Raw genomic sequence first — 12,236 nt, 5'->3', positions numbered from 1 at the left:
ACGATGTGACGTCGCATCGTGACGCAGAACCAGTGAAGGTGGAGCTTAGCCCAGATCGCTCGGCGAACGAGTTGAGGAGGAAAAGCATGGTTAGAGAGGAGGGTAACTTCTAATCGCTTTTAGCTCCACTAATACGTAACGCTTCACTTAAATTGTGGTGCGAATGTTCTGCTTAAGCTGTACTCTACACGTCTACGAAATTTGTCCGAACCATTTCAGGGGCCCTTTAATGCATGCGTATCTCCGGGTGCGCGAGCCAGTGGCACTGATGGCCATCGTGACGTCACATGGCCATCGTTACGTCATGTGGCCATCGTGGCGCATGCAGAACATCCCTTTGCGATGTTTGCTGATCCTGCAGTTCACGTATCGTGTCGCATCATCGGCCAAAATGGCAGACGTGTGACGTCAACAGACAGTTAAAAATAGGAAAGCGTAGAGTAAATTATCACTGATCGCAGGCCTTGATTTAGAACACGCGTAATATTGAACAAGAGTGGATGAGAAAACGGCGCTGGGGTAGCTCGGTTACGCACGCGAAATCCGTAGATCGCGGTTGCGGCTCCCAACGCCGACGAGTTACCGTATCGCCCACTTTCACTTCCCTTTCCTCAAGTTCTACAATGCAGTTTCAACCACGGGTATTTTCCCCGATGCTTTCCTTGGCTTCATTGTATCTTGACATTATATGGCCATAATTGACAAAATCGAGCCACTCGATTTCCGATGTCTCTAATATATATATATATATATATATATATATATATATATATATATATATATATATATATATATATATATATATATATATATGAAGTCAGATGTGTCCTTGAACCCAGGCATTTAGTATGCTCTAATGAATTGACGCAGGAGACTATATCGATCGTATTTTTCCAATGTTCCGGCCGTGTATATATATATATATATATATATATATATATATATATATATATATATATATATATATATATAACGAAGGTGCACACTTACGAAAATTGCATCTTTAGTGTTTTTAGCATTTCAGCCATGGCGTGGCCTTCGACAGAATAAACACAGATATGTACTTCCTTTTTCGTTTATAATTTGCCAGTGTACACGTGCGTGTACTGCTATATATATATATAACTGATACGACCTGGCAATATACATGTATATATATATATATATATATATATATATATTGCCAGGTCGGTATGTGTCGTTTAAAGAACCGCCTCCTGCATTACTTGCTTAGCAATTTTTATTTTATTTCTGCACCCTGCGCGTAGAAAAGTATAACAAGGCTCATGACGAGAGACAAGCCGTTCCCCTCCCACACCAAGGTGGGGCTATCTTTCGAGCTGGGCACCCTCGTGTACACCGTAAAGGTCGCAAATAAAGGTGTCCTCTCAGAATTGGTCAACATTGCCTGCAAGAGCCTCTACGTCACAAACTTCGACGTCGCGGTAAGCTTTTCCTATTCTTTTTCGCGGCCACATGCTCATTTTGCTTGGCATGTTACTTGGCAATCCGAACGCTATTTCCAATCGCCTCAGGCGGGGCTTTGCTTGCACCTGCGCAACAGCTAGGCAATACATGTAGGCAACAGTAGTCGTAGAATTGTGTGATCTAAATTGGTTTTCACTTCAAAAGAGGGGAAAGAAACATGTCGAGGACCACCACAATGTCGCCGAATTCGCGTGCTTACAAGCGCGAAATTCGTAGACCGAGTTGTAATACTGCACGGTAAAACTGTGTACAAGCCTAAATGTGAATAAGGGCGTAGATTGGTTTAGAAATCGCACCTTTGCACCAAAAAAGGGTGTTCTTGCTCCGATGCTGGAGCCTGTGAGACCAAATGACGTGACGTGAATAAAGAAGCGAGTGAGTGAGTGAGTGAGTGAGTGAGTGAGTGAGTGAGTGAGTGAGTGAGTGAGTGAGTGAGTGAGTGAGTGAGTGAGTGAGTGAGTGAGTGAGTGAGTGAGTGAGTGAGTGAGTGAGTGAGTGAGTGAGTGAGTGAGTGAGTGAGTGAGTGAGTGAGTGAGTGAGTGAGTGAGTGAGTGAGTGAGTGAGCGAGCGAGCGAGCGAGTGAGTGAGTGAGTGAGTGAAACAACTTTATTCGGTCCACTATAGACGTAAGCAAACTCAACGTCACCTGACTAGGCCCACTCGGGGACCATCAGGTGAAACCTGACGGCCCTCCCCCGAGCCCTCACGACTGCCAGGATTTGAGAGGTCTGATCCTGGGCCTTAATTATCCTCATCATTTACTCTTGGGTGAAAAGGGGACCGGCAGAGGCACAGCCCTACAGGACATGTTCAAAGTCTGCATAATCAACACACACAGGGCAGTCCGGGCTTGGAAACCGTTCGGGGTACATTGTGTGCAGCGCCGCGGGGCTCGGGTAAGTGCTTGGTGCAGAAGTCTGAGAGTGACTGCATGGGCCCTGCATAGCGAGGAGTGCCGCGAAGGCAGGAATCTTCTTGACATATAATTATGTTCGCTAATTTCGTTGTACGAGCAGAGAGGCTCGGGTGGCCCAGGAGAGGACGCGTTACCCAGCGCACGGTCAGTCAAACCTCGTGCAGCCGAGTGCGCCTCCCCGTTGGGGTTATTCGAGGCACCCTCAATGGTTCCAAAGTGCGCAGGGAACCAGGCCAACGAGTGATGTTTCATGTCTTTAGCACTTTGGATGATACGTAGAGCCTTGAAAGCCACCACTGTCATCTGAAAGGCCCTAACAGCGGCCTTGGAATCTGAATAAGTCGTGTCATGCACACTGTCCGTCAATGCAAGAGCAATACCAACTTTCTCTGCAATGCTGGGATTAGAAGTGCGGATGGTGGCGCAGCTAAGGATTTTAGAATCACAGTCGATGACCATTGAGGAGAAGGCCTTTCTTGAACGTACGAAGCAGCGTCTACGAAGCATGTTCGGTCCTTGTTCAAGCGGGCACTGGCGAGCGGAGCTTTACCCCTAGCTCGTCTTCGTCCTTCGTTGTAGGTGGGATGCATATTGCATGGCATCCGGTGTATGTAAATCTTGGATCTTTCGTTGCTCGGCAGCTTCACAGCGTCGAGACTGACGACCATGGGTTTAAGTCCAATCTTGCCAAGTATGGGTCGGCCCGCTGGGTTATCGGGGAGTCTGACAAACTGGGAACGTTCTTGGGCTTCAATGACTTCTTCCAACGTGTTGGGAATTCCCAAATTAAGGAGGTCTTTTGTGTGCGTTCGGTTCGGAAAGCCGAGGGCAAGCTTGAATACCCTTCTGATTAGGGCATTATTCTTGTTGCACTCCGATACGAGCCAGTTGAGCATAGCCCCTGAATAAGCGTGGTGGCATAGCATGAAGGCGTGGATAATCCGGATCAGAATGTCCTCCCTGATTTCGCGGTACCTGTTGGCGATTCTTCGGATCAGGCCCAGGGCGCATTCAGTCTTCGATCAAATGCGTTTGAGGGCTGCTCCATTGGCCCCGTTCGACTCGATAAACATTCCTAAGACCCTGATAGTGTCTACCCGCGGTACTGGCGAGCCCTTACTGGTGAATAACGTAATGTGGCTCTATGTTGCTGGCTTCCAGGACCGGTGAGAACCGCCTCTGGGCCGCTTCTTGTAGAGCAAGAGCTCGGATTTAGCGGGGGAGCACCTTAGCCCGGTGGGGATAAGATACCACTGTCACATCGATGGCCTCTAGCAAAACACCCTCGACCTGACCCTCACATCCACTGGAGCACCAGATGGCGACGTCATCCGCGTAGATCGTGTGGTTAATGTTCGGTATTTTGTTCAAGGCCGTCGACAGGTTCATCAGGGAGATGTTGAACAGCCTGGGGGAGATCACCATCCCCTGAGGTGTTCCCTTTGGCCCAAGCCCAATTTCGTGGGTCAAAAACTCGTCGAAGCGAGTAACAGAACAGTTTTACAAAGCCATTCATTTTTAAGGGCGTAAATAATTTTAGAGTATGATTCCGTGACGTCACGTGTCGTACGAGGTCTTTGTTGCATGATATTTCAAAGCTTTATTATGTGCACGTAAACGACTTCCAGTTTACTGTAATTTGTAACTCACATTTACGAATACAGTTGTATTCTTTTGCTCCAGAGTTGAAGTGCGATGCGCATGACGCCGTAGAGATTAGTAGGTCCGCCTAGCACAACGAAAATATATTCATAAATTCATCAATTCGGCATGCAGCAGCTAAAAGGTTTACCATTTAGAGGAGAGAACTGATCCCCCTATCGGTTCTACGTATGATGGTATGAAGGGTCTACGTATGCAGCAGCAAATCGTAACAGCGAACAAGTGCCCCCGTGCCGGGCGGCGTCTATTTTCTGCTGTGATACGCTTTAACCCCTCGCCTCCTACAACTCTCTGTAGGGGTACGAAGAACGAGCGCTCGTTCTTCGTGCGGTCTCAGAAGATCGTGTTCTTTTTTTTTGCGCTACCTCTTGTTACAAAGATATGCTATTCCGCTCTTATTTTCTAGCCTTGCCTAGGAAACGTCCAGTCCAACCGAGCCATAATATTTGAAGGCGTGGAGGTGGCCCAATCACAGGCTGATATAATGCAGGTCATACTTTTCGAGAGCAACAATACTATCTTCTACAAGGTGAGTTACCTGCGCACCTAAAGCGCGCATCCCGAATATATTTCTGCACGCGCGCGCCCCGTGTTGCGCGCCTCAATTAAAACGCCGCGCGATGTTACAGCACTGCGGAACACGTGTTGCCGAGTGCGAAAGGTGCTAGTAGATCACATGACGTGTGTACGACGTTCAAATGCAGACGGACACGTGCTATTTGTGAGGGACAGCGAAGTGTGAGCCGCACACACATAGCGCATTTCAGATGATGGGGCATTTGCAGGACAAGGCCTGATGTGCATTGGCCAGGCACGATATTTCGCCGTACTGTTATCTCCTCTCCCAAAGCAGCAGTCGATGAAATTGACTGGGACAATTCGTCGTGCCTCTTGTTTGCTTGATGCGCCATGTTCATTTCACAATGTCAAGGAAGCCAGCAATATGGGTCGAGAGGCAGTCGGGCAAAAATACTTTCTCCGTTATTTGACGTGGTTGCAATTTTTACCAATTAAATCGCCACTACAGCTTCTTGGGGAACTACAAGACAATTTACAGCTTTATTACAGAGCTATACCAATGCTGCGAAGATAGCTTCACATCGTAATAAAATGTGTTGCATTGTTTCCCTGGCTTTAGCGCCGCAAGTACGTGGCTAGGCTGAAAGGCAATAAGATTGCACGCAGTAGAGTGTACTCATATTCTCTGTATCCGGACAGGCCGCCAACTGAAACTGACCCTGTCAACTTTCAACACCTCAACTCTGTCGAGTAAGCATAGCTTAGCAGGACTCTTTCAGGAACTATCAGACATTGTTTTGGATATCATCGACTTTAGTGATATTAGTAGAACAGGTGAGGCTTATACATTGCTGAATAATGGCCACGTCCTCTGCTATAGAGGTCTCCCAGATAAAAAGCAATACAAAGTGGGATTCCTAATTCATAAGGACATAGCGGGCAACAGTGACGAATTCTACATCATTAGTGAGAGTGTAGAAGTAGTCGCAGTCAGACATAATAAGACGTATAGAATAACGGTGCTACAAGCTTACCTACGCTCCAACATCTACCTCTCGATGGTGATGAAGTAGATCAGTTTTATGGAGATGATGAATTAGCAATGAGAGAAATTCAAACTCAGTGTACTGCAGTAATGGACCACTTCAATGCAAAAGTGGCGGAAAAGCAGGCTGGTGAACAAGCAATTGGCAACAACGGAGTCGATTCTAGGAACCCTTGAACAGAGATGCTGGTGGAGTTCGCAGAAAGGAATTAGCTGCGAACGATGAACACCTTCTTCATTAGCGAAGCAACACAAAGCGTACCTGGAAGAGCCCTACTGGTGAAACAAGGCATGAAATTTTTTTCGTACTTTCTGCCCATCTCAGCATAGGGCATGATGTAGAAGTGATAGATAGGGTGAATTTCAGGGATCATGAGTTAGCGAGGGCTAGGATTCACCTCAATTTGAACAGAGAAAGAATAAAATAAATGGAGAAGAAGCAGGTCAACTTAGAGGCAGTAAGCGTAATATGCAGCCTTAGAACAGAGAGATGATGATGACATAGAGGTAATGAATGAAACCGTAACGAGGCTGGCTTCAGAGGCAATAATGGAAGTGGGAGCCTAGGCACCAAGGCAACCAGTAGGCAAGCTCTGCCAAGTAACAAAGGACGTAATAAAGAAACGACAAAGCACGAAAGTGTCCAACTCAAGAGATAAGACAGAATTCGTGGAACTGTCAAAACTCTTCAACAATGCGAAAATAAGTGATGTTCGAAACTATAACGTGATGAAGACTGAAGAAGGCGTAACGAATGGACACAGCCTGAAATTAGTCACAAGGAAACTTCGCACAGGACAAACCAAGAGGTGTGAACTGAAAGATAAGCAGGGTAATATCATGAGTATAGTTGAAGGTATAGTACAAGCAGCGGAAGCATTCTATACTGACCTGTGCAGCACCCAGAGGAGCCACGTTACCTCCATTCGAAGCAGTAATGAACAGGTTGCACACTCTCCTCCTATAACTAACGATGAGGTCAGAAGGGCCTTGCAAAACATGAAACGGGAAAAAGCGGCAGGAGAAGATTTAATAACAGTCGATTTAATCAAAGATGAAGGAACATAATAATTGAAAAACTGGTGGCTCTCTACACGAAGTGTCTATCGACGTTCAAGGGTTCTAGAAAACTGAAAGAATGCAAACATATTACTGATCCAGACAAAGGGAGACATTATATAATTGAAACATTATAGGTCCATTAGCTTACTCCGATTATTATATAAAATATTCAGCAAGATTATTTGCAATACAATAAAGGAAACACTGCAATAGTCAACCAATGGAAAACGCTGGCTTCAGGAAGGGATACTCTGCAATCGACCACATCCATGTCATCAGGTCATCGAGCAATCCGCAGAGTACAATCAGCTTCTCTATATGGCTTTCAAAGATTACGAAAAGGCATTTTATTCAGTAGAGATAGCAGCAGTCATAATGGCATTGCGCAGCTAATCTTACAGCCTGATTGTATAAATTTCTTGGAAAATATTTACAGAGTTTCCACAGCTACCTTAATTCAACACAACAAAAGTAGGAAGATGCCTGTAAAGAAAGGGGTACGACGAAGAGACACTCTCTCCAGTTCGATTCACTGCCTGTTTGGAAGAAGTATTCAAGCAAACAAACTGAGAAGGCTTAGGTGCAAGGATCGGTGGCGAATATCCTGAAGCCTTCGGTTTCAAGGTGACATTGTTCTGTTCAGTAACACCAGAGACGAGTTACAAGAAATGAATGAGGACCTTAACAGGGAGAGTGTAAAAGGGGGGTTGAAGAATAATATGCAGAAGACAAAGATAATCATGAATATCCGGGCAAGGGAACAAGAGTTCAAGATCGCCAGTCAGCCTCTATAGTCTCTAAAGGGGTATGTTTACCTAGGTCTATCAATCACGTGAAACCCGTACCGTGAGAAGGAAATTCACAGAAGAATAAAATGGGCTGCATCGCACACGGCAGACACTGTCAGCTCCTGACTGGAAGCTAGCCATTAACATTTAAAAGGAAGGTGTACAATCAGTGCCTTTCAGTGGTGCTGACATACAGGGCAGAAACTTGGAGACTGACAAAGCAGCTCGAGAACAAGTTAAAGCCCGCACAAACTGCGATAGAACGAATAATGCTAGGTATAATGGTAAAAGACAGAAGGCGGTTCGAAACAGAGAGCAACCGGGTATAATCGATATTCTAATTGTCATTAAGAGAAAAAAATGGAGATGTGAAGGTCATGTAATGCGCAGATTAGGTAACCCGTGGACGATTAGGGTTACAGAACGGGTGCCAACGGAAGGGAAGCGCCGTCGAGGATGGCAAAATACTAGGCGAGGTGATGAAATTAGGAAATTCCCGGGCGCTAGTGGGAACCGGTTCGCACCGGACAGGCGTTATTGGAGATCGCAGGGAGAGGCCTTGGTCCTGCAGTGGACGTAAAATATGATAATGATGATGATGCTAATGTACCTTGGTATGCAATATACCTGGTAGCGAAGTTTCATAGAAGTCCCCCCGTTCAGAACATGCCGGTTTATTCGCGGATGGAATGTTCGATGGATGGATGCTATGAGCACCCCTTTCAAACGGAGTGGTGGGTTGCACCACCAAGCTCTTGTTCTTATTTGGCCTAATCTCCTACCAATCTTTTTGAAACACACACAGACACAAAGAATTCCCAGCATCAAACTTTCTGAACCACAACTAGGAATTTTGTGTTTGTACACCTTTATTTTACGTCTCTCTACTTTTTGGCCACCGAACACCCAAGCGCTTCTTACTAATCTCTTTTGCGGAAATGTTTACCCCTGCTATATCGGAACCCAAAGGCTTCAAGAGGCCAGAGAAGCCTAAACTCCCAGCTGGGTAGATAATTTCACTTTAGTATAATATGTGTTGCATTGTTTCCCAAGCTTAACCGCAGCAATCACATGGCTATGCTGAAGGGCACTACTGAAATAGTATTTATTAACATCTTGGGTGACTCTTCAGCTTCGCCTTCGCGAATGGAACGCAATCAGGCCGGTGGTCTCTAGTTCTCGTTGCTGCTCCTCGGATTAGCGTCTCAGTCGCTTGGCTTGGGCCTCCTTTGCTTGATATTCCGGCTTCCCGGCCCGCTTATTCCGCATTGCCTCCGCCTCTCTCGCCCTATATTCTGAATCCTATAGGAAACTATTTTGGCGCATCGCGGCAGGGTGCCCAGCCTTCATCTCCGCCTTCCCCGCTTCAGTCTGGCGTGGCCGACCTCGCTGCCGAGCAAGAGTAGGCGTTCCATCAGAACTCGTAGAAGAAGAGTCAAAAGAGCACCACGCACTGAAATACATCACCGCACCCATCGCACACGTGTTTTCTCATGGAGGCCAAGAGCGGGCACAGCCTGCACTTAATGAGCATACCCATTCCCCACAGGCGAACAGTAATTTCAGGATGGCAACGCCGCTTGGCCGACTCCTGGGCCGACAATGAAAAGTTTCCATCGGTCCACTACTCTGGACCGACGAGTCCTATAGCGTCAAATTATCGCGTCATCACGCGGAGACCAACTCGGCGGCCCCTTGGCTAGTTTATACTGCTCCCTGTTCCTACCTTACACAGGTGATCATGTATTCGCGTAAACATCACCTGTCGCGTTCCGTAGAAAGACACACCGTGACTCGCATTCACGGCCCTATCGATCAATCAGGATTTTCACGTCACAAGGCCACCAGCGCCGACATTTCCGCGACAAGAGCTCCTAAGGCGGTCCGGTTGAAGAATCGAAGATTCGATCGATCTTCCCATCGGGTGACAAACCTAAATGATGTCGGAAGCACAATTGTGGCTAACGTGCATGCGATGTAATGCCGCTTCCATTGTAGCCTTGAAGTCCCGAATCGGCAGCTTTATATTAATTAGCCATCTAGTGATGCGCCTGCGAGGCACATACACGACCGAGTACAGGAACAGCTGCATCCAGGGATTGACCTGTACGTCGATAAAATTCCTGCACAAACCCATAATTCGCCATGAGTGCGAAGGTCTCTGTCTCTCTGACGGCGTCCCCTGTCGTGGTTTTGTATAATTTAGGTGTATGTGTGCCACTATCATTCGACGTTGTCTTTTTTGAGCGCATCAACTTTATTTCTTATTTTCCTGCCTCTCGTTTCACGCCTAACAGGACACCTTTATTCAGGATAGCAAGTTCTATTTTGGTATTGTAAGCGTTGGAAACGATTTGTGCAACCTCTTATGTCACGTGCGCCTCCGAGACAAACGTCGGAGGCTGAAGTAGTCGTTTCCCCGACTGTCTACCAGATGGCGCCACATGCGGGTTCACCCACTCTCACCTGAATTATCGACGATCAAGACGACACAATTTGATGACACCGTTTGCAAGGTAGACCTGAAGATGCACGTGAAATTGCGTGTACCTGCTGCACCAGGTGTCTTAATTAATTTTTTCTGCTTGGAACATAAGATTGTTGACGCGAGTACTTCAGTTTACTAGCAGAAAGGCCAAAGGGTTAAAATCTGTTCCTGATGTTTGTGACGAAATAACGGCTGCATAGACGTCGTGAAGTCTCGTTTCTCTTGCCCCTGCACCGTTCTCAGTTTTTTGAACGCAGCAATCATTAATATTTATTTGCATTACATCGGGCGCAGCTACATCGAAACCTTTATTGGATGACGAATTTTCCGAGCGCTTTTTCGAGGCGTCACTTCACGCACGAAAGGCCGGAGTCTGTGCACACGAGAGAAAAACTTGAGGTTTCTTAACCCTGACTAATCACTTCTAGATTATTATGGGAGCGAATTTCATAAAATGGGACAACTGTATTCGGCCCGAGTATAACGCGAAGTAACAAAGGACATGCGTGCGGGTGTCACAATGAAAAAAAAATGTTCGCACGCTTTATTTCTGCGTAACTCAGGGCCGTGTCTTATTTGTGGGTTCGGGCTACATTTAGAGTACCGAATAATTCACCATAATAAATTGTTGTTGCGCACAAGCTGAATGACGAAGGCCAGGGATTTGCTGAACACAAGCGCAATTGTTCGCTTGTGTTCGTCAAAATCCCTCTCTGTCGTCATTCAGTTTGTGCACAGCAAGTATTTATTATGGACGGCTACCTGCTCGCCCAAACAATTGCACTTCTCAAAAAAATTAGCGTCGCTCTGCAATCAGCTAGCGTGCTGCGTAGATAGAACTCAAAGCAAAGTACACGGAAAGGCCTTGTTCGCGGGTTCCATCCCCTTACCAGGACAAATTCTCCTTGCGCAGAAATATTTTTTTTTCCTGAAATATACGAGGTACTTCGCGGCGCTTTGCCGATCTCTGCTCAATAAGTTTCCTTTTCTTTCTGTTGCGTTGAAACGTTGCAGAAAGCGTCTTGTCCGTACACTGTGAAAACCTGTCTGAGGCATCTTCTATATTGACTGAGACGAGCGCAAGCTGTTCTCCAAAAGTCAACTCGATCCGTAAAACAAAACAAAAAAAAACGCCTTTCTGCTTGCACGTGCAGATCAAAAAGCTGGCCGAGAATTCCACCTTCCTGCGGCCGGGTATGTCACTGCTGCTGCTCAACGCCCACCTCGGGGACTTCAGGAGCCCCGGAGAGAACCCGTGTACCCGGTACCGCGAAAAAGACCGAACCGACCCGTTCTACCGAATCAGATTATTTAGGGCATGGCTCGGGTTGCCCTAAAGCCGAACCGAGGCAGCTTGGGGAAGAGTGGTCGTCGGACTGTGGAGTGGTGTGTGTGGCGGTAGTGACAAGCTTGTGCCTTGGCCTTCACCTGGTGTTGTGCTTTCATAAAGCGCGACACCCGACAGGATGACTGCGTTTCCTCAATAGTCGTCCCTTTGCGTAGTTCAACAATATCAGCGTAACTCTTATTCTTGTGTTTGGCGTTGTTCTAAGCGGGAGCTCCAGACCGACTGTTTGATTACGACCAGCCGCGGTTATCTAAAGAAAGTAAAGAAACCGCAGAGCGGCACGAATTTTCTGATACTCCATTCATTATGAGTGAACTACATGACACCCGCCCTTGTTGCTCAGCGGCCATGGTGTTGGGCTGCTGAGTACGAGGTCGCGGAATCGAATCCCGGCCACAGCGGCCGCATTTCGATGGAGGCGAAATGCCAAAACACCCGTGTACTTAGATTTAGGCGCACGTTAAAGAACCCCAGGTGGTCAAATTTTCCGGAGTCCTCCACTACGGCTTGCCTCATAATGTTGCGTACTCCATGGTAGCGTATCGTACTGCTGCCGAGTAGTAGTGGCGCCTGCCTATCGAAGCTCGACCGACGTTACTTCTTGAGTAGCGTGGCTTTGTCGGCGGGCTGCAGGCATCCGGTAGACCATGTCGACCAAGCAAGGGCGAGACGATTTTCTTGTGCGATACTTGCACGCTTTATTCAAAGGAAGATGATGATGAGGTGCAGCGGTGGCGTAGAGGTAGAAGACCCGCCTCGCGTGCAAGATGTCCGTGGTTCGAATCCCGGTGCCGGCAATTTTCCACCGGATTACAAAAAAAAAAAATCCGCGTGTTGATAAAATTTCACAAACAGGCCTGGAGTGTGGCCTGATCCCGGTGACCACAACCGGCAACGCACTCCCTCACCAGAGCAAGATT

The 12,236-nt window shown here is 47.0% G+C and overlaps 1 protein-coding gene across 1 annotated transcript in view; it reads left to right on the top strand.

The window, feature by feature from the left end:
* The window catches only part of LOC135907218 (cell surface glycoprotein 1-like), a 48,164-nt gene extending 36,668 nt beyond the window's left edge, over window positions 1-11,496 (top strand). The window contains exons 6-8 of the mRNA XM_065438903.2: window positions 1,269-1,445; window positions 4,473-4,595; window positions 11,123-11,496. Coding sequence (XP_065294975.2) covers window positions 1,269-1,445; window positions 4,473-4,595; window positions 11,123-11,305 — 483 coding nt within the window. The 3' untranslated portion in view covers window positions 11,306-11,496. The remainder of the gene's footprint in view (window positions 1-1,268; window positions 1,446-4,472; window positions 4,596-11,122) is intronic.
* Window positions 11,497-12,236: the final 740 nt, after the last annotated feature.

The sequence above is a fragment of the Dermacentor albipictus genome, chromosome 9, assembly GCF_038994185.2.
Source record: "Dermacentor albipictus isolate Rhodes 1998 colony chromosome 9, USDA_Dalb.pri_finalv2, whole genome shotgun sequence".
NCBI classification, from domain to species: Eukaryota; Metazoa; Arthropoda; class Arachnida; order Ixodida; family Ixodidae; genus Dermacentor; species Dermacentor albipictus.
The sequence above is the reverse complement of the archived record's forward strand: the minus strand, read 5'-3'. Positions and strand labels throughout refer to the sequence as shown.